The sequence below is a fragment of the Saccopteryx leptura genome, chromosome 2, assembly GCF_036850995.1.
Source record: "Saccopteryx leptura isolate mSacLep1 chromosome 2, mSacLep1_pri_phased_curated, whole genome shotgun sequence".
NCBI classification, from domain to species: domain Eukaryota; kingdom Metazoa; phylum Chordata; class Mammalia; order Chiroptera; family Emballonuridae; genus Saccopteryx; species Saccopteryx leptura.
This window is the reverse complement of record NC_089504.1, coordinates 147380125-147404048: the sequence shown is the minus strand read 5'-3', so window position 1 is coordinate 147404048 and position 23924 is coordinate 147380125. Positions and strand designations below refer to the sequence as shown.

General features: G+C 37.1%; 1 protein-coding gene across 1 annotated transcript in view; it reads right to left on the bottom strand.

The window, feature by feature from the left end:
* ARID2 (AT-rich interaction domain 2) overlaps positions 1–23924 on the bottom strand; it is a 203733-nt gene that overhangs the window by 50623 nt on the left and 129186 nt on the right. Inside the window, exons 15-16 of the mRNA XM_066369020.1 lie at positions 20939–23775; positions 12269–12417 (exon numbers count right to left, since the gene is read on the bottom strand). Coding sequence (XP_066225117.1) covers positions 12269–12417; positions 20939–23775 — 2986 coding nt within the window. The remainder of the gene's footprint in view (positions 1–12268; positions 12418–20938; positions 23776–23924) is intronic.

Sequence of the window (23924 nt, the reverse complement as noted above, 5' to 3'; positions counted from 1 at the left end):
GTCAAGTCTTCCAAGCTCCTTTTATGAGGCAAGCATAATCCTTATTCCAAAACCAGGCAAAGACACTACAAAGAAAGAAAACTATAGGCCAATATCCCTGATGAACTTAGATGCTAAAATTCTCAACAAAATATTAGGAAACCGGATCCAGCAATACATGAAAAAAATCCTAAATCATAACCAAGTGGGATTTATTCTGGGAGGCAAGGCTGGTACAATATTTGCAAATCAATCAATGTGATTCATCACATAAGCAAATGGAAGGAGAACAATCATATGATAATATCAACAGACGCAGAAAAAGCATTTGATAAAATCCAGCACCCATTTATGATCAAAACTCTTAGCAAAGTTGGAATAAAGGGAACATACCTCAACATGATAAAGGCATCTGTGACAAACCCACGGCCAATATCATACTCAATGGGCAAAAATTAAAAGCAATTCCCTTAATTTAGGAACAAGGCAGGTGTGCACCCTTTCACCACTCTTATTCCACACAGTTCTGGAAGTCCTAGCAACAGCAATCAGACAAGAAGATGAAATAAAAGGCATCCAATTTGGAAAAGAAGAAGTAAAACTATCATTATTTGCTAATGACATGATACTGTACATAGAAAACCCTAAAGTCTCAGTCAAACACTACTGGACCTGATAAATGAATTTAGCAACGTGGCAGGATATAAAATTAATATTCAGAAATGAGTGGCATTTTTATACACGAACAATGAACTGTCTGAAAGAGAAATTAAGAAAACAATCCCCTTGCCTGACCAGGCAGTGGCGCAGTGAACAGAGAGTTGGACTGGGATGCAGAGGACCCAGGTTTGAGACCCTGAGGTCGCCAACTTGAGCATGGGTTCATCTGGCTTGAGCAAAAAAAGAAAAAGCTCACCAGCTTGGACCCAAGGTCAAGGCACATATGAGAAAGCAATCAATGAACAATTAAGGTGTCGCAACAAAAAACTGATGATTGACGCTTCTCATCTCTCTCCCTTCCTGTCTGTCTGTCCCTATCTGTCCCTCTCTCTGACTCTCTCTGTCCCTGTAAAAAAAAAAGAAAGAAAAAGAAAACAATCCCCTTCACTACTGCAACAACAAAAAACAAAATACCTAGGAGTAAATTTAACCAAGGAGGTTAAAGACTTGTACTCAGAAAATTATAAAATATTGATAAGAGAAATCAAGGAAGATACAAACAAGTGGAAGCATATACCGTGTTCATGGATAGGAAGAATAAACATCATTAAAATTTCTATATTACCCAAAGCAACCTATAAATTCAATGCAATTCCTATTAAAATACCAATCATACTTCAAAGATATAGAACAAATATTCCAAAAATTTATATGGAACCAAAAAAGAATACAAATAGCATCATCAATCTTAAAAAAGAATAAAGTGGGTGGTATCACACTTCCTGATATCAAGTTATACTACAAGGCCATTGTACTCAAAACAGCTTGGTACTGGCATAAGAACAGACATACAGATCAATGGAACAGAACAGAGAACCCAGAAATAAACCCACACCAATATGGACAATTGATAATTGACAAAGGAGGTAAAAGCATACAATGGAATAAAGACAGTCTCTTTAATAAATAGTGCTGGGGCCCTGGCCGGTTGGCTCAGCGGTAGAGTGTCGGCCTGGCGTGCGGGGGACCCGGGTTCAATTCCCAGCCAGGGCACATAGGAGAAGCGCCCATTTGCTTCTCCACTCCCCTCCCCCTCCTTCCTCTCTGTCTCTCTCTTCCCCTCCCGCAGCCAAGGCTCCATTGGAGCAAAGACGGCCTGGGCGCTGGGGATGGCTCCTTGGCCTCTGCCCCAGGCGCTAGAGTGGCTCTGGTCACTGCAGAGTGTTGCCCCGGAGGGGCAGAGCATCGCCCCCTGATGGGCAGAGCGTCGCTCCCTGGTGGGCGTGCCAGGTGGATCCTGGTCGGGCGCATGCGGGAGTCTGTCTGACTGTCTCTCCCCGTTTCCAGCTTCAGAAAAAAAAAAAAAAAAGAAAAAAAAATAGTGTTGGGAAAATTGGACAGGTACTTGCAAAAAAATGAAACTAGACCACCAACTTACACCATACACAAAAATAAACTCAAAATAGATAAAAGATGTAAACGGAAGTCCTGAAACCATAATCATCTTGGAAGAAAACATAGGCATAAGCTCTCTGACATCTTGCAGCAATATATTTGCTGATTTATCTCCACGGGCAAATGAAATAAAGGACTAGATGAACAAATGGGACTATATCAAGCTAAAAAGCTTTAGCACAGCTAAACACGACGTGAACAAAATAGACAAACCACACAATGGGAGAAAATATTCGACAATAAGTCTGATAAGGGGTTAATAACCAAAATTCATAAAGAACTTGTAAAACTCAACACCAGGAAAGTAAATAACCCAATCAAAAAATAGGCAAAAGAACTGAATAGACACTTCTCCAAAGAGGACATACAGATGGCCAACAGGCACATGAAAAAATGTTCAACATCACTAATCACTAGAGAAATGCACAATGAGATACCACCTCACACGTGTTAGAATGGCGCTCATTAACAAAACAACACATAATAAGTGCTGGTGAGGATGTAGAGAAAAGGGAACCCTCCTGCACTGCTGGTGGGAATGCAGACTGGTGCAGCCACTGTGGAAAACAGTATGGAAATTCCTCAAAAAATTAAAAATGGAAATGGCTTTTGACCCTGCCATCCCACTTTTAGAAATATATCCTATGAATACCAAATCACTGATTCAAAAGAAGAAATGCACCCTCATGTTTATGGCAGCATTGTTTACAATAGCCAAGATCTTGAAAAAGCCCAAGTGTCCATCAGTGGATGAGTGGATTAAAAAGCTGAAGTACACACAATGGAATACCACACGGCCATGAAAAAGGAAATCTTACCTTTGGCGACAACATGGATGGGCCTGGAGACTATTACGCTAAGTGAAATAAACCAGGCAGAGAAAGAAAAGTATCATATGACCTCATTTATATGAAGAATTTAATGAACAATGTGAATTGAGGAACGGAACAGAGGAAGAGGTGGGATCAAAGGGACCATAGGAAAACTGGTCAGAGGGAAATGGGAGGAGAGGATGGGGTCAGAGAAGGGAAGGAGATTAGTGAAATTATATATACATAATACAGCATTATAGAGTAGGAGAGCATATCCTGAAGGGAAGGGAGGAGGGCATTAGGGGGAGGCGTCATCAAAGGGGGTATCAAGGGAAACACTGGGGTGGGGGGAGAAAGATATATTTGGCGGGACACTTGAATCTATGTAAGCACAATAAATTAAAATCAATAAAAAAATTTAAAAAAGAAACACTGTACACAAACTTTTATGGCAGCTTTATTTATTATAGCCCAAAACCAGAAGCAGCCAAAATGTACCTCAATAGGTGAATGGATAAGCAAACTGGTACATCTATACAAATGAATATTATCCAAAAAAAAAAAAAAATACAGAAAAAGAAAAAAAGAAGAAAAAAAAGAATGAGATATCAAGCCAGAAAGACATCGAGGAACCTTAAATACATACAGGGTGGGGCAAAAGTAGGTTTACTGTTGTTTGTATGGAAAACGATATAATAATTAATAAATAATAATACAAGAATAAACTCTGTTTCGCATACTTACGACTGTATTGCATAGTGAAAGAACCCAGTCTGAAAAGGCTACATACTGTATGATTCCAACTATACTGCTCATAAAAATTAGGGAATGTTTCAAAACGAATATGAAACAATAAAATATCTCCTAATTTTTGTGAGCAGTGTATATGACATTCTGGAAAAGGTAAAACTACAGAGAGAGTAAAACGTCAGTAGTTGCCAGGGGTTCAAGGGGTGGTAGTGAGAAGAGATAAAGAGCTGGAACACAGGGGATTTCCAGCGTGGTGAAACAATTCTGTTTGATTCTTGAATGGTGGAAACATGAATCATATAACACAAAGACTGAAACTTAATGGAACTATGGACTTTAGTTAATAATAATAAATGAGTACTAGACATCAGTCATAACATATGCACCACAATAATTCAAGATGTCAATATTAGGGAAACTATATATGTAGAAAAGAGGAAGTATATGGGAACTGCACTACCTGCTCAATTTTTTATAAACTTAAAAGTGCTCTAAAAAATAGTCCATTAATTTTTTAAAAAGATAAAGATGAATATTATCACTACTATTATATAACTGTTCTGAAGACATTAGATGTTATAATTGGAGAAGATAAAAGGTATATATAGAAAACAAACACCAATGGAAAAATAGAAGTTAAGATAATTTATGATAGCAACACTAAATAAGAACTACAACTAGCAATAGATTAGTAAAGTTGCAGAATTTATGTGAAGAAGACACTAAAGCTCTCCTGGGGTAAAAAAGACTATTGTACCATGGGTTGATACATTTTTCTTGTAGGGAAAGAATCGATATTGGAAAAATGTTCACTACCAGACACAAACAAAAAGCTCTATTCATTTAAAGCAATTACAATGAAAATATCAACACACCTTTTTGGAAGATCACTAGAAACATTCCAGTTTATTTGAAAGAATTAATACCTGTGCAGTTACCAAGACTGAATTATTCTAATTTCAAAAAGTAGTATAGTGCTTGGTACAAGATTAAGTGCTTGAAAAGATAATGAGAAACACTTTGAAAAAAATTATGATGGGAAACTTGCTATATCCAACATTAAAATGTAAAGTGTAGGTATGATAAGGACAGAGACTAGTGGAATAACAAGTAATCCAGAAGTAGAAAACGCTTTAGGAATTTAGTATATAGCAAAGGTGGCAAGTCAAATATCTGAGGGCAAGATGAACTTGTCAATATGTTAGCCATATGAAAAACAATAAAGCTAGATACATAAAATTAAATTATAGATGAAACAAAAAGTTAAAATAATAAAGTACTGGAAGGCAACAATACATATATTTTATGCTCTGAGAGTTCGGTCTTTCTAATATGAAATAGAAAGCACTTGTTTTGCCTCAACATGCGGTGGCATAGTGGATAGAGCACTGGACTGTGACACAGAGGACCCAGGTTTGAAAACCCAAGGTCGCCAGCTTGAGCAAGGGGTCACTCACTCTGCTGTAGCCCCCGGTCAAGGCACATATGAGAGAGCAATCAATGAACAACTAAAGGAGCCACAATGAAAAATTGATGCCTCTCATCTCTCTCCCTTCCTGTCTGTCCCTGTCTCTGACTCTCTCTGTCTCTGTCACAAAAAGAGAGATTTATAAAACTTCTTAACCAGAGGCAGTGTTTGAATTTTGTATAACAATTCAAACTCTAAAGAAACAAAAGAAACAAATGTAAATACTAACTGAATAGCTGAAGAACTCATATTGAAGAGATTAATGTTATTTTCCTGCAGAAGGTATAGATTATGTTTAAAGAGTAGGGTCTTCATTTTTTACAGATACATGGTTGCAGATTTAAAAAGCAAATACTGGCATGACCAGGGGTTGATGCAGTGGAGAGAGAGTCAAACTGGGACACAGAGGAACCAGGTTCAAAACCCTGAGGTTGTCGGCTTGAGTGCGGGTTCATCAGCCTGAACTCAGGGTTGCTGGCTTGAGTGTGGGATCATAGACATAACACCATGGTCGCTGGCTTGAACCCAAAGGTCGCTGGCTTGAGCCCAAGGTGGTTGGCTTGAGCAAGGGGTCACTAGCTCTGCTGTAGCCCCAGTCAAAGCACATATGAGAAAGCAATCAATGAACAACTCAGATGCTGCAGTGAAGAATTGATGCTTCTCATCTCTCTCCCTTCCTGTCTGTCTGTCCCTATCTGTCTCTCTCTGTCTCTGTCACAAAAAAATAAATAAAAATAAAAAAGCAATTACTAATATGCCCTGATATAGAAAGCGGGTGGCTCAATAAAAAGAATCTATATTATATACAGAAAAGAATTACAAAAAGACCATGTAAAGTATAATTGTACCAGAATTAAAAAGTTTAAATGTATATTCAAAGTCACTTTAATTCTATGAAAGGAGGAAACCACATAGTTATTTAAGTATTAAGCATTTCATAATAATTTATCAGTGAAGGAAATAATTTTAGTTTTAAATATCATGGAAACAAGGAAGGTTGTTAATGTTTTTAATCTAATAGTCCACTAAGTGACTATTAGAGCATAGTCACTTAGTGGACAAAAGCTATGACATATATTTTTCCACTTGGAATTAAAACTAAGTATGAATAATAAAAGCCATTTCTCAAGTCTTATCATGTCCTCATGCTGTTGGTAGGAATCCTAAGCTTCTCATATTTCCCTGGGCATATTAGTTCCTTTAATAAATCCCTACACTTGCTATTCTGCTATTCTGACTAGAGAGAGAGATGGGGGGGGGGGCACAGGGAGAGAGATAACCATCAACTTGTAGTTGCAGGACTTCTCATACGTGCCTTGACCAGGGAACTCCAGCTAAGCCAGTGACCTGGAGGGTCACTGCTCAAGCCAGCGACCTTAGTCTCAAGCCAGCAACTATGGGGTCATGTCTATGATCCCACACTAAAGTCGTGACCTCGCACTCAAGCTGGTGAGCCCACACTCAAGCCAGACCAGCCTGTGCTCAAGCAGGCAACCAGGGGGTTTCAAACCTGGGTCCTCTGCGTCCCAGGTCGATGCTCTAACCTCTGCACCACCACCTGGCCAGGTCTGACTAGAATTATTTTGCATAACAAACCCCTACTCATTTTTCAAGACCCAACTCAAAGTAATGTGTGTAGTGAAACTCTCCTTACCATCCCAGTATTATAGTAAATGTAACATATGTTTATTTATACTAATTTTATTTGTTTGAGTTTTTTTGGATGTGCTTCCTTAATAGCTGAGAATGATCTTTATAGTTCTAGCTCTTAGCACATGTACCCTCCTAAGAGGGGGCTCCACAAATATTTGCAAAATTAAACTGAACTTATTACTAATGGAGTATCTAAAAATAGTTTTAAAATGGATCTAAGAAGGATTGTTTAGTCTGTATTACTCAGAAAAGGCTTACACACTGTGTAATATTGATCGTACTACTAGCAAGATGGTAAACTGTGCTGTTTATTTACTCTTCTGGCAAAGATTTTTCTTGAAGTACTCTAAACACTTTATGTAAAGCAGCTATTCTTAGGTATTTGCCATAGAAAAACAAAAATAAAATCTCCATATACACATAAAACAGAGATAAGGTTGAATTAAAGGAAAGAAACAGTCAGAAACAATCTAAAGCATGAACTTTTAAACGACCCTTTTTACAAACAGATATACACTATGTTCTAGTACACACATACATATATAACAACACATACACAACTGGAAACAATATTTACCCTTACTAAAATGTTAGATTCTGATATATTTTATTCATTTTTTCATTGCAAAGAAAAAAAGCAAAAATCCACTGGTAGAGACTTGCCAAAATGATCAAAATGACCCCACTATTGGGTTGAGATTTCAAGTTTGATAAACACTGTCCAAAGAATTTTTGCATGCCACTAACAATCCCTAAGCTATATTGATAGCCACAATCCTAAAACAAATCTGTATATGAAGTTCACAGTGAAATGTCTAAATATAAAAATTATAAATAATATAAAAATTATGAATAGCAAATATAATTTTTTAAAGGATCTGGTAATTTCTGCTATCAGTTAGTTAGGAAAAGTGAAGTATAATGTTTGATATCTAAAAGATGAGAGTATTAGTCCATTAAGACAAATGCTTTATCCTAAAACTCTAAAAAGTGACAGTGCAAAGGGTCTTGGCTGAGTATTATTAAAAGAACTAAGATTTTATTTTACCCAATATTATTCTCAAAATTTCTTTCAAGTATAAAAAAGCCTTGTTTATAAAGTTCAGTTGTACTCACTGTTCATCTTAGTTATTAAGTTGTAAGATATGACTTTTAAAAGATGTTTCCCGGGGTTGTCCACCCCCAAGGCAAATTTAAGACAAGCCGTTCTTCCTAATAAAATATTACCTTTATTTCAACCATACAGGAAGTCTAGAGTGGTCACTAACTTCAAATCACTTTAAAAAAACCTATCTATTTTCATAGCCAAATATAAAATCAAATTCTTTTGTTAAAAACTAATAACAGGCTTCTGGTCAAGATGGCAGCATAGGTTAACATAGTCCTCATAACTTCCCATAACCACATCAAAATTACAACTACAGAATAATCACTTCAGAACTGCCTGAAATCTACCTGGACAGATTACCAGGGGAAGGAGGGATGTAGGGGGAGGCAGAGGAGGGTATAGGGGGTATAAAATGTGATGGATAAAGATCTGACTTAGTGGGGGGTGAATACAGAATACAATGCACAGAAATGTGTTGTAGAAATTGGGCTTCTGAAACCTGTGTAATATTGCTAACCAGTTTCACCCCACTAAATTAAAAAAAAAAAAGAATAAACTCCACTGAAACTGATAGGAGGGGCAGAGACACTGAATGGGCTGGTCCCACATCCATGTGTGGTAGTTAAAAGTTGGGAGGGCTATCTCAGCAGTGGAGGTCCTGGGAAGCGTGGGTCCTAGGTCTATATGAAGACCCCAGTCCAGGGTTCCAGTGCTGAACAGAGAATTCCCCATAATGACTGGCTATTAAAACCAGCAGAGATTGAGGCTGAGTGAGACAAAGGGCTGCTAGAGTCCCAGGCATTCCTCTTAAAGGGCCCATATAGACTTACTTGGACTCACTCCCTCTGAGCTCCAGCACTGGGAACATACAAGAGGAATAGAATTGTCTGATAACAGGCTGAGAACTGTTGGGACATCTTTCTCCCAGACAGAAGAGGTGTCAGAGGCCACTGTTCCTTTTCTGAGTCTTCCCCACACAGAGCTGGCAGACAGGTGCCATATCTGAGTCTCCATCAACCTGGCTGACACTGTTAGCCTTACCATGGTGATTCCCTGAGAACCCTGCCCCACCTGACTGTGGGCCCACCCACAGTAACCTTTCCAGTAACATTTCCATACAAAAGGTCTGTCTTGGCTCATGCTGCTGCCTTTCCTTAAATCTCAAACAAGCAGCATCTGGCCTCTGCATATACTGTTCCTCTTGTTAAGTGGCCCCAGGCCTGGCACTAGCAGCCCTGGTTCACAGCTTGGCCTCTCCCAGGCACCTCCAACTCTAGCACAAGTAGTAGCCATCTGCAGATCATTCTGAAACTCATGCCCAGTGGTCCTGAGCAGGGCAAGGTCGATGGCTGACCTTGGCTAGCACCTCCCAGGAATCACCAGAGCCAGCAAACCCAACAGACAGCTTCAGACCATGCCAAAACACCACGCAACCATCTCCATGAGTGACACTCATTGGATTGACTTGTTGGGTACCTGAGACCTGCTGAAGCGAGCTGTGTTCCATCTGGGATCAGCCCCTGCACAGATCCTCGACTGTGGTTGTGGCCAGTCCCTGCAGCCAATTGGCCTGGGGATAAATCCCTCCCACTGATGTGCTAACAGCAATCAAGACTCAACTATAATAGGAGGGTGCACACAGCCCACACAGGAGGCACACCTGGAGTGCCCATCTTGGGTGACTGGGCAGACTGAGCCACTGGACTCTACAGGATACTTACTACATTAGGCCACTCTACCAAGACTGGAAGACATAGTAGCTCTACCTAAAATATAGAAACAAATATAGGAAGGCAGCTATAATGAGAAGACACACAAACATGTCCCAAATGAAAGAATATAACAAAACTCCCGAAATAGAATTAAAATGGAGACAAGGAATCTATCTACCAGATAGAGTGTTCAATACACTGGTTACAAGGATGCTCAGTGAAAGTAGGGGAACTTAATGAGAACTTCAACAAAGAGATAGGAAACATAAAAATGAAGACAAAAAACATAAAAAGGAACCAATCAGGAATAAAGAAGACAATAACTGCAATGAAGCATACACTACAGGGAATCAACAGTAGAGCAGATGAATTGGAGGATCAAATCAGTGATTTAGAAGTTAAGGAAGCAAAAAACACCCAATTAGAACAGCAAAAAGAAAAAAGAATAAAAAAAAAAATGAGGATAGTCTAAGGAGCCTCTGGGTCAACTTCAAGCATATCAACATTAACATCATGGGGGTGCCAGAAGAGAAAGAGCAAGAAATTGAAAATCAATGTGAAAAAATAACAATGAAAAACTTCTCTAACTTGGTGAAGGAAATAGACATACAAGTCCAGGAAGCAGACTCCCAAACAAGATGAACCAAAAGAGGTCCACACCAAGACATATCATAATTAAAATGTCAAAGGTTAAAGACAAAGAGAGACTATTAAAAGCAGAAAGAGAAAAGCAGTTAGTTACCTATAAGGAAGCTCCCATATGACTGTCAGCTGATTTCTCAACAGAAATTCTGCAGGTCAAAAGGAATTGGTAAGAAATATTCAAAGTGATGAAAGGCAAGGACCTACAATCAAGATTCCTCTCCCCAGCAAAGCTATTGTTTAGAATTGAAGGGCAGATACAGAGCTTTCCACATTTAAGAATCTAAAACCAAAGGGGTTCATCACCATCAAACCAGTATTGCAAGACATATTAAAGGATCTTCTTTAAAAAGAAAAAAAGATAAAAAATATGAAAAATAAAATGGCAACAAATACATATCTATCAACAACTACCTTATTTAAAAATTTTTAAAATTTATTAATTTTAGAGAGGGGGAGTGAAGGAGTGAGAGTGAGAGAGAGAAGGGGGAGGAGCAGGAAGCATCAACTCCCATATGTGCCTTGACCAGGCAAGCCCAGGGTTTTGAACCTGTGACCTCAGCATTCCAGGTCGTTTTATCCACTGCGCCACCACACAGGTCAGGCTCAACTATTAGTTTAAATGCAAATGGATTAATGCTCCCAAGACTTAGGGTGGCTGAATGAATAAGAAAACATGACCCTTACATACGTTGTCTAAAGGAGACTTACTTCTTATGGAAAGACAGACGGAAAGTAAAGGGACAGAAAATGTTATTTTATGAAAATGGAAACAAACAAACAAAAATGCTGGGGTAGCAAAACTTACACCAGACAAAACAGATTTTAAACCAAGACTATACCAAGAGACAAAATAAATCTTAGCAATTCCACTACTGGGTATTTATTAGAAAAAACCCAAAACAATAACTCGAAAACACATATATATCCCTATGTTTATTGTAGCATTTTTTATAATGGCCAAAATATAAAAGCAGCTTAAGTGTTCATCAACAGACGAATGTATAAAGAAGTGGTACACATATACAGAGTGGGGCAAAAGTAGCTTCACAGTTGTTCATATGAAAAAATAACACAATAATTAATAAATACAATACAAGAATAAACTGTTTTGCATACTCACAACTGTTAAACCTACTTTTGCCCCATCCTATATAATAGAGCTGTGGTTTTAGCCATATAAAAAATGAAATCTTGCCATCTGCAACAACAAGGACCTAGAGGGTATTTTGCTGAGTGAACTAAGTCAGACAAAGAAAGACAAATGCCAGATTATTTAATTTATATGTGGAATCTAAAAACAAACAAAGAAGCAGAACCAAAACAGACTCATAGATACTGAGAACATTTTGAGGGTTGTCAGATTGGAGGGGGCTTAAGGGATGGGTGAAAAGGATGAAGGGATTTAGAAGTATAAATCGGTACAGAATAGTCATGGGATGTAAAGTACAGCACAGGGAATTTAGTCAGTAATACTGTAATAACTACACATGGGCCAGGTAAGTACTAGATTTATTGGGGGATTACTTTGTAAGTTATGTAAATGTTTAATCATAGGGCTGTGCATCTGAAACTAATATATTGTATGTAAGCTATAATTTAAAAATAAAAAAATATTAAAAGTAAAATAAAATTAAAAAGCAAAATCAAAACAAACAAAAAATTATATACTAATGATTTCCTGCAAATTACTGTTAGAACCTGGGAGGCAACATGACTCAATCTGGTACATACATATGTCAGATGCTAGGACATAAAAAAACAAACAAGCAAATAAAATTAATAATGAAACATATTCCTTAATAACCTACCATTAGGCAATGAAGCTCTTTCTAACATTTATATAAATTTCTTAGCTTGGGTGCCACTGGATTCAAATAAACATCACTCTTAAATTAACAAAAAAGATCTTTGCTAAAAGTGGTTTAAAAAGAAAATTTTTATAAAACTAAAGATGACAGAAATTTGAATATAAAAGCATCCTAAAACAAAGAACATTTGTATATATCAAATAAAATTTCCAATTTACTTTTTACAAGACTGCCACAGACACATGAAGTTGTGTCCAGGTTTCCTCACTGAATCCCCATGTTGACTAGATGCACTGAATGGAGAAGGCTGAGAACTGTTAGGCTGGCTCTGCACTTGCACAGCTGGTGAAGGCGTCATAGGAGTGTTCTGTGGAAAAGCACAACCGCACAGTTTGTGAGATGACATTAAAAACATTCATATTTTATAGTATAAGCTTTTAAGTTTGATTAGGTTGATAGATAGATGTGTACTTCTAACATAAAATTTACATTTGCAGTTTTAATGATCATCATTTAAAAATAATTTTGAAAATTGAAAATATTATTTAAGATATAACTATTTTTACAAAATATTTTGAAAGTCAGATTCTTTTATTTTATATGAACCAGAGGCAAGATCACATTGTTGTTACTGTTACAGAATATACATTATTTAGAATTAAGATTTTAATTATTAATAAAATTAGGAACATACAATTATAGATTAAATGAAAAAAATCTACTATAATACACCCATTTGATTTACTCACATATATTCTTCACAAGAATAAATCAACTGTAAATTATTTCTTTATATATTTCCTTTTAGATTTTGTAATAAATGTAACATAAAACATAATATAGTAAAAAGCAAAAAAAAAATTCCGAGTTAAAAATACAATGTAACCATATAAGTAAAATGTTGTAAATACTATTTTGCAGTAAGTTGTTTCAACTAACAACTTTAGTTTTTCAGTTCCTCAGTTATAACTTTTTCTTTTAGCGCGCATGCGAGGGGGGGGGGAGAGACAGGAAGGGAGGCAGATGAGAAGAGAAGCATCAACTCAATGGTCGCTGCACTTTAGTTGTTCATTGATTGCTTTCTCATATGTGTCTTGACCGGGGGCTCCAGCTGAGCCAGTGAATCCTTGCTCAAGCCAGTAACCTTGGGTTCAAGCTAGTGACCTTTGGGCTCAAGCCAGAGACCACAGGATCATGTTTATCATCCCATGCTCAAGCAATCGACCCCACACACAAGCTGGCGACCCCGTGCTTAAGCTGGTGAGACTGCGCTCAAGCCAGCAATCTTGGGGTTTCAAACCTGGGTCCTCAGTATCCCAGGTTTATGCTCTATCCACTGCTCCACCATTGGTCAAGCTCAGTTATAACTTTTGATGAATAATATAAGTAAAAGGATTCTAACTGTGGGTATAAGTCTTTTAAATATAAGCTGTTTATTTTACTTTTATATCCCAATCCTTTCTCTGAAAAACATATAATTATTATAATGTAGCTTAAAACAATTTGAGGCAATGCATTTTCTTTGAATCCTTAACTCAGATATCATTTATAACATACCACAAAGGGAAAAATAATATTGAATTTCTCATAGAAGTTGTAGCATACTGTTTTCAAGCATTGTTTAAAGGCAATACATTTAAACTTTGAGAAAATATTAAATATACATGTTAATTTATAAGAAAATATTGAAAACAGTTGGGTAAAACTTAATTAAAATATTCTGAAAACCTCAGATTAAAAGACACAATAACATTTTTAGGAAAACAGACTAAACACAAACATATAAAGTTATAGCATAAAAGTAAAAAAAAAAGGAAGAGAATAAATGTTGAAAAGCTCTTAGAAATGTGAAATCATAAAGTTTTTGAGTTCTAAGCTCTAAGGAAAAAAAATCTACTTTTGGGATATGTTTGAAATTGTTTCTATAATAGGATTCCACCATTAAGATGAGTATTCTTAGTGAGAAAACACATACATGCATGAAAACCATGCATTTTAGGGTAGCAGAGGTATGTGCCACTGATAAGATGTGGTTTCCAGCTTGACAGGTCAGGACCTAAATTTCCATCCGCCTTTTAGCTAGTTTTGTGATCTTGGGCAACCTACTTAATTAACATCTCTGATCCTCAGTTCCCTCATTTATAAAGTGTAAGCAATAAAATGTCTTATAGAATGATGGGAAGATGAGAGAAATTATACACCAAGAGCCTAGCTCTAAATTCTCAATAAATGGCAACTGTTCCTATTCTTCTTCTTCTAATAGAAAGTGCACAAGGGAAACCAAATTTTGGAGAAAAGATGATTGATTTCACATTAGGGACAGTGACAGATCACCAACTACAAATGACTATTAACAGAAGTTAATGCTGGAAACATGTATCATTCACTTGCAAATTCTTAAAGGCAAATTAGGTATTTTATTGACTATCTTGTCATGTAGTTGTAAATTAAGCTTATTTTTATTTTGATATATGTTAACAAATCTTTAACCTATTTGCTTTTTTAATTGTGGAACTCTTATTGGCACTACACAGAAAATTTTATTTATTTATTTATTTTTGTATTTTTTACAGAGACAGAGAGTGAGTCAGAGAGAGGGATAGACAAGGACAGACAGACAGGAACGGAGAGAGATGAGAAGCATCAATCATTAGTTTTTCATTGCGTTGCAACTCCTTAGTTGTTCATTGATTGCTTTCTCATAATGTGCCTTGACCACAGGCCTTCAGCAGACCGAGTAACCCCTTGTTGGACCCAGCGACCTTGGGTTCAAGTTGGTAGGCTTTTGCTCAAACCAGATGAGCCCGCGCTCAAGCTGGCAACCTCGGGGTCTCAAACCTGGGTTCTCTGCATCCCAGTCCGGACGCTCTATCCACTGCGCCACTGCCTGGTCAGGCCACAGAAAATTTAATAACAGGTGATCATATGGTATTTTAACCCTAAATGAAAGATGTGGCAAGGATTACTGAAGTTAATTTAAGCTGTTAAATTAAGAATAAATAAAAGACATATTAACCAAATGCACTGTACAGAAAACTTGATAATTCTAATTTAAGCAACTTAAAATTTTTTTTTTTTTAAAAAGCAGTTTTTGAGATGACTAGGGAACACTGAACATGAGCTGGGTATCAGAGAATATTAAGAAATTACTATTTTTGTCAGATAGAATTTGTTACTATGCAAATGTATATTTAAAAGCACTTAATTATTAGAGAAATACATTACTGATGTATTTATTGGGAAAGCGAAATAATGTCTGGGATTTGCTTTAAAGTATTCCAGGAAAAAGAAAATGAGGGTGATGGGGAGTGGATGAAACTAGCATAGCAAAATGGTGACATCTGAAGCTAGGTGGTGCACACACGGGGACTTACTGGCTCTACTTTTGTGTATGTTTGAAAAGTTTCACAATAAAAAGTAAAAGAAGAATTAAATAGAGCTAAATATATCAATGAAACAAAAGGAATGAAAGTAGTTAAAGTGCATATCAAGTGAGAAATTCCAAGACTCATATTTTCTTTGACCATGAATTACTATTTTTAGGTTTCCTCCTAAAAATAATTATAATTTCTTTAAACAAAATTAATTTTTAATTTTTTTTTTTTTTTTTTTTGTATTTTTCTGAAGCTGGAAACGGGGAGGCAGTCAGACAGACTCCCGCATGCGCCCGACTGGGATCCACCCGGCACGCCCACCAGGCGGCAATGCTCTGCCCATCCGGGGCATTGCTCTGTTGCGACTAGAGCCACTCTAGTGCCTGGGGCAGAGGCCATGGAGCCATCCCCAGCGCCCGGGCCATCTTTTGCTCCAATGGAGCCTCGGCTGCGGGAGGGGAAGAGAGACAGAGAGGAAAGAGAGGGGGAGGGGTGGAGAAGCAGATGGACACCTCTCCTGTGTGTCCTGGCTGGGTATCAAACCCCGAACTTCTGCACGCCAGGCCGACGCTCTACCACTGAGCCAACCGGCCAGGGCCTAAATTAATTTTTAAATAGATTGTATTGTACTTCATATTTTTTCAAAGTATCATTTAAATTAATTATGTTTTAAGAAGTAGGTCTTTTACATGAGCATACAAAATATCTTTCTTTCAGGATGTAAGTTTGCTTTTTCTTCACTTTAATGTTTGCTGTGACTTGTCAAATCATTAACCATAACCCTAACTGAAATGTAAATGTAAAAGTAGATTTTCCCAGTGTTGTTTCTAGAATGATTCACTCTTGAGGAATAGTCTATATCACTGCTCTACTCTATTGAGAAAGGGCTAATTATATATAATATATATAATATATATGTATATATATATATTATATATATGGTTTAATCAAAGCAGAAAAGGCACAATTCCCATAGTGAGTACGAGAAAGGTAAAACTACACAAAGGATATTAAACAAGTCTGATTTATTTTGTATGTAAAATTAATTTAAAAATGTTAGTTAACAAAGCAGGGTTTTTTGTTTTTGTTTTGGCAAAGCTATCGTTGTTTGTTAAAATAATAAATTATAACCTTGCTTTTCTTTATTACCTTTTCAAGAATAAATTATGGCTGAAAAATTCTAGATTATTTTAGCAATATTTCCTGATATAAAACTTGGGATCCGAGACTCTTAAATCCTTACTTTCTTATTAATATTAAATTTTAAAAACCTTAAAATAAATTTAGATTTATTCAAATTTAAACATTTCAATCTTGTCCCTGGCTAGTTGGCTCATGGATAGAGAGCCAGCCTGGCTTATGGATGTTCCGAGTTTGAAACCTGGTCAGGGCACATAGGATAAGCCACCATCTGCTTCTCTTCTCCTGCCTCTCCCCCTTCTCTCTCTCTCTTCCTTTCTTGCAGCTAGTGGCTTGACTGGTTCGAGCATCAGCCCCGGGCTCTGAGGACAGCTTGGTTGATTCGATCACTGGCCCCAGACAGGGGTTGATGCTTGGATTCCAGTCAGGGTGCATGCAAGAGTCTGTCTATCTCCCTTTCTCTCACTTGGAAAAGAAGAAAAACAAACAAAAACAACAACATTTCAATCTGTTAGAAAAACTGTAAAGCCATAATCTTTTCTCAAAATAAATTATTTACTAAGTAGTAAGGAAACACTGTATTCAATTCTAGTACACATTTTTAAAGTCATTTATAAAATAAAACTGAAGTAAATAAGATGATGAATACACCAAACACCATGATACCTAAGGTCTAAAGGAACTGGGAAAGTGTATTCTAAAGAAGAGGTAAGTAAGGAGAGATACTTTTAAATGCTTGTAAGGAACAAGAAATAGATTTAATCTGACTTTGTCTAAATGCACAGTTCTTTAAAGAACAGAATTAAGACCATAGTAGAAATCATCGGGAAATAGATGATCTTGCTGTGGGTGGGAAATGATCTTCAACACTTAAAACTGAGGATTTTGCACAAAATAATTTTTTATGCATATTTTTTTTATATATGCCAATCTAATTTTATACCTCTAGAAGATATCAATTCATAAATAGTGGAAGAGAGTAGCAAGTATGTTGCACTTTAACTTGCAAATATAACAGAATAAGTAACTATGAATAAAAAATACACCAGGAAGTATAATTTATTTTGTATTTATATATACTACCCAGCTAAATACAACTGAAATACAAAATCTATGATCATATCATTTATTTTCATATATTGTTTTCCTTTATTGCTAAATATTCTCCTGTAATAAAATTAATACAGATAATTAATGGGAGTGAGAAGGAATAAACTTGAGAAAAGAAAAATGAAGTTAACAATGGTTATTAGTCAGGATTACCTGTTGGCCATTCTCAGCAGTAACGTTTCCCTGCAGTCTTTCTACCCCTGAGCATTCTGCAAGTCTGGAGTCCCTTCTTGAGCTCCAGGTGATTCCTTAACATCCCCCAAACCCACTGAAATGGTGGAAATAATAAGTTTTGGCTAAAGAAATCATATTTAAAACCGGCTATTTCATCAATCCCTTTAAGGTACTAATTCAAATGTAAAATGCTGTTAAATCAAAGGTCTAAAATTTAACTTGAAGAGTATATAAAGAGATTTAAAGAATCTGGGCAACAGTGGAAATGGTTTCCTATTAACAAGTTCTTAGGAAGGCCCAACAGTCTAACCTTCAAAGGAAACTTATGTCATCTCGAACAGTTGACAATTTTTTAGCCTTGCTAGGTACTTCATCTTATACAGGAAGATAAAAATCTACCCGCACCATTATTGAGTGCCTAACTATGTAGCAGGCACTGTATTAAGAATGCTGGTTTTTAATTCTCCTTCTCAAAAATACCATGTATACGTTTTCTTTATCCTTGTAAAGTTTTAAATTTCTACATGCCAACTAAAAACCAATTTCAGAAAGAATGAATGTAGCTAGTATTTTGAATACACTGCAAATTTAGTACCCAGTTGTCAAATTAGAAATAAAATGAATTAATTTTAAACAAATTAGATGCATATAAATCCAATGAATTAAGTGGAGTTTTAGCATTAATGCCTTAAAATTACCATTTTGCGGTATTTACATCCTATAACAAAATAACCTTCTCACAAAAATTTTGGGGTCAGGGAACACGTAGATACTCCAGTACTTTCAGCCTTTTGTATAGTGCATTTTCACCAATGAAACAAAAGTTCGTTTTGCATCTCTTTTGCATAACTGAACTTTCTTTGACTTGTTTGCTTTTCTGATGTTCTTGTTTAATAAAAAACCATCAGATTTTTTTATTGCTTCATATTCATTTTGAAATATCCCCTAATTTTTGTGAGTAGTATAGTTCAAGTAATCAGTAAGTTAGATATAAAAGGGCTTTCTAGAACTTTTCAAAGGAGTCTTTTAGAATAGTGGAGAAATGGGTTAAAAGCATGAGTTTTAGTTTCAGATACACATTCAGATTTCAGTCCTGGCACCACTTCGTATCTGTGGTGACCAATATGAAATCAACATACTGGTGACCTTGGGTGAGTTACTTAGCATCTTGAGTTCTTATCTCTAAAATATAATAAAAAATTTAACCTAATCAAGTTGGAAGGATTAAATGAAAAAATGATGTAGTACAAAGTTCTTAGCACTGGTCCTTGTTTTAGTATTATTTTGTTGCTTAGGAATCATTATGCAATGTAACCACACTGAAGATTAAAGATACAAAAAATTAGATGCATAGAAATGCAATGAATTCTATACTACTAGAATTTTTCTCTAATTTGGCTTGCTCTATTCTAACTATTTAGGGTTATAAAGGAATCTAAAGGGAAAAAAGAGACACATAACTGAGATGAATTGGGAGGTTATTAAATATAAGAAAAATGATAAAAACCCAACTAATGAAATGCTTATGATATACTTAGACATTACACTTTTTATTTTTAGTGTTTAGTAAGTAAAAAACTCAACTTGTAGAAGTTTGAATAAAGATGATTTGGTATTTTCCACCAAAACTCAGCATCAATTATTGCCATGTACATTACATCCACTAAAGAATATTCAACCCACTTAGGTACCCTGAAACAGATATAAGCAATACAAACATAAGAATTATAATCTCATTATGCTCCTTGGAGCCATACTGTCCAGCTTTATTCCTTCACATGAACAAAGATGTATATTAATGGATGAACTACTCTGAAGCAAGGGATTCTTTGTTCTTTCATCTTTCATTTGTTTCCTCCCTGTCTCCCACACCTAGGTTTGGAACCAATGACAACAATAGCTGTAGATCTGCTATCATCAGCATAAGCACAAAGAAACCCAAGCCAGAAGAGTGCTACAGAGTTGGCAATAGTCAGAGAAGGTTCTGTCAATGTAGTAGTTAGGAAAAAAAAGAGTAAAAACAAGTGATCCAGGAAATAGGTGAGAGACAGTTGGTTAAATGAACCCCTAGTTTCAGTAGAAATAGTATTATATACAGAATTGTCCTTAAAATCTTCATATGCTGATTGAACCCTTAATACAGTAGCACTGATCTATAAAACACATTTCATTACAAAGGCATACAAGTGGAATAGTAGGTATTCAAAAAGGAAGAGCAGAAACATGACAGTACAGTAAAGGAGTAAGAAATACAAAATTAATATCAAATAGCTGAAACAAATTGAAATTATAAATAATAATACCTTTTAAAGAATAATGTCTACTACTTCAATACATAAATATAACAAGAACACACTTGATAAAATTCTCATGGGATTCATCCTTTTAAAAGAAGTACTGTAAAAGAACCAAAAAACAAAACAAAAAAACCACAGGTGTCAAAATCAAATACAGAAATTCCCTGTTGGAGTACTCTTAGCAACAACATTCCTCCTACCTCAAACTCCTGAAGGAAACTAAGTGATATTTTTTCCAAAAGATAAGATCACAAGTGCTTTTCTCTCTTGGGTCTACAAAATTACTAATTTGGATTTATAACAAAATAGAGTCTTTAAACTACTACATATGCCAAGTCAGTGATTTTTCAATCTTTTTCATCTCATGGCACACATGAACTAATTACTAAAATTATGTGACTCATCAAAAATATATTTTTGCCAATCTGGCAAAAAAGAAAAAAAGAAAAAAAAGGGTATAATTTTGATTCATTCACACCAGACAGCTATTGTTGTGTTGGCTGTTATCATTTTTTTATATGACAATCTAAGAGAAGAGGTCAGTGCCCCTGTCTAAATAGCCAGGTATTGCATGTTTTAAAAATTCTTGTTGAAAATCACTGTGCTAAATTAACAATTGAAAACTGATTAACATTAAGAAAAACAGAGAAAAATAAGAGCACAACAGCTTGAGTACATTAATGAGTTGATACTTAACTTCCAGGTGAGATATGGAAAACCAGTACATTTCCCCCTAAAATCGTATTTGCAAATCAGAGTTTTTGTAGAGCAATGTGCTAGTAGAATGACTTACCTGTGGGACCACATTCTGTATGTATGATGATGGATGCTGCTGCTTTTGCTGAACAGCACTTTCTATCGCTGCTTTTGCTACAGTGCTTGGATCTGCTCCTGCTGGCACGGCAACCATTGTTGCACTGCAGCCAGCATTGTTGGGGTCACTGATTGTAACAATTCTAACGCCTACTTTATTTGGAATTCCTGTGACTGTTTCCCTGTCATTATCCTCTGCTGGCCTCTTTACAGTTTTGCATTCTGCTGTGCCATTTGTAGACCGAACGTCAGATGATAGGGCAGGAGAATGGGACACTCTTGATCCTGAGTGGGGAACCATGATTTGATGCCCCTGTATAACAGAGGTTGTAGAATGTGGTGAGACAACTACACTTGGGCGTTGCTGAGGCACATCTGAATTTAAACTTGAAGCTAGAGGTCCATTAGGTAAATCAGTACCACTAAATTGCTGTGTTGCCACATTTGAAGCCTCCTGTATACTGCTCACAGATGGTGAACCACCCAAAGTTAATATAGGTCCATTAGAAATTCTTTCTAGTTGATCACCTTTGGCAGTATCTTGCTGAGTGGCATCTAAAGTCCCTTGTGGTTCCATTGGAGATATCTCACCATTTCCTACATGATTGGAAGTTTTGTGATTTGGAATGTTTTTGCTTAAATGAGAACCATCCCCCTTATCAAAATCACAGATTCCATTAACTAGAGGTTTTCTCAAATCACTTTTGATATCCTGCATGTCCACTTGTTCTGAGTTCTGTTTTCCAGATGCTCCATTCTCACCTAATTCTAATGATGGCCCATTACTAATTAGTGAGCACTGATTAGCCTCACTTTGAATTTTCCCTGAGTTTGAAGGAGGTAGACTTGAGTCACTGTACTTTCTTCCATTTAAAAGACTTCCCACCTGCATTTCATTTTCCTTTGTATCCCCATTGCTGGTGTTTGTAGCTCCTCGTCGGCAAGACGGGTTCTCCATGACTTCAATTTTACGTTCATGAACATGTAAACCTGTTGCTTCTTTTGCTTCCTCCTCCTTTTGGCAAATTATTTTATCACCTTTGAATGGGGGAGTAGCAGTACAAGATGATTGTCCAGCTGGAGATGCTTGACTGGCTGGAAGCGTTTGCACCTGAAGTCCAACTCCCGCCTGGGACCCGCTCATGGTAATTCCTGCTGGAGCAATGAGCTGAGTTGCATTTCCCTGACTCACAGTTGCAGTTGCAAAACTTGTATTTGGCACAACTGTTATGGTTACCTGGTTGCCAGAAGTCCCTTGGAAAATGGTTGCTGGGCTATTTGAGATCAGTGGGCCTGGCAATATTTGTAAGTTCGAGATGGGCACGGTTTGTACTCCCCCTGTGGATGGCATTGCATTTTGGACCAATTGAACATTTTGCTGCCCAACCAATAGCTGCTGTGCTGGAGTTTGCCCCTGCACTCCAAAACCTGTTGCTTGGTATACCACCTGAGGGCTAGGAGCTCTTGCGTTATTAGGAGGAGGAACCTGTGGAGCTGGGAGAATAAGCTTACCACCAGGAGTTGAAGGACCACGCTTTGGAAGCAGCAACTGTTTTATTAGACTTGACTCACCAGAAGCAGGCTGACCAACTCCTGCACTTGTTTGCTGTGGCTGCACTTGCATCTGTACTTGTTGGGGCTGCTGAACTTGTACCTGTTGAGGTGGGGGTGCTGGTGAATGCTGCTGCTGCTGCTGCCTTTTCACAGATAGCATTTGACTGACAGTAGGAGGTGGTCCCTGTGACTGAGGGGTGGAAGAAGATGACATGGCAGTAGGAACTTGGTTATTAGAAGCTGGGACAGGTGAAGGTGAGGAAGATGGAGTTATGTTTGGTTGTCCAGTTAGCTGAACTGTCTGACCAGCTGGAAGAGCTGCTGGATTAGCAAGAACAATTTGGTGAATGGCTGGTGCATAAGTCTGACCTTGTTGGGCCGGCTGGCTTACAATTACTACACTTTGTTGGGTTGGCTGCTGTGGTTGTTGAATAGGCTGTTGTACCACTGTTGAGGAAACTTGCTGAGAAGGGAGAGGTTTTGGTGCAATGTTCTGAAACCCTACCCTTGAGGGCTGTGGACTTGGGACACCAGCAATGGTAACCATTTGTCCTGTAGCTACCTGAAAATTTTGTACTGAAGTTGCTGAGACAATATTGGATGCAGAAGTAGTTACATACTGTGGGGGTGCTATGATAACAGTGTCCTGTGGCTGGCTACCAGCTGATGTCTGTTGAGATGAAGTTTGCACAGGTTGGGGCGATGTGGTGATTAACTGTTGACCCTGTGAAACTGTAGAAGTACATGCTGGTATGGTTTGTACTCTGCCAAATATATGACTCTGTGGGACAGCTTGTTGAATTACAGTAACAGGAGTGCCAGAAGGTATCTGACCTGGTACCACTGTGTGTAATGGAGACTGTTGTGGAATTACAGATGGATGGTGAAGCAATGTCTGGGAATTTACAACTGTAACAGGTTGTGGTCCTGTGCTATGATTCTGAACCACAGAACTCTGTGCAGCTCCTCCTCCTACAGCGATACTGACAGGAACTGCTGTCTGGGGTAGAGAATTCTGGATTACTGTAGCTTTAACGACTTCACAAGGAATTGGAGCTTTATTTTGAATGACAGTCACCGGAGCATTTTGCTGCTGGTGGGCATGAACTGAAGGATTTGGTGGAATTCTTGAAACAGTCTGTGCCACTGTATGAACACCTTGTACTGGGAAAGACATCTGTGTTGCTGTCAGATTTGAAGACTGGTTGGTAACAGGAGTCCTCTGAAAATGGTTTCCTACAGTTTGTGGTCCATGAGGGATTCCTGAAAATATAGGGGAAAGTTAAAATTTATAATGAAATGACTGAAAAGTTGCATGTAGGAATTATTTTACTTACTACAAGAAAAAATAGTTTTAAGAAATTAATATCTATCTGACAACTTTGCCTGATATGAATATAATTAATTAATAG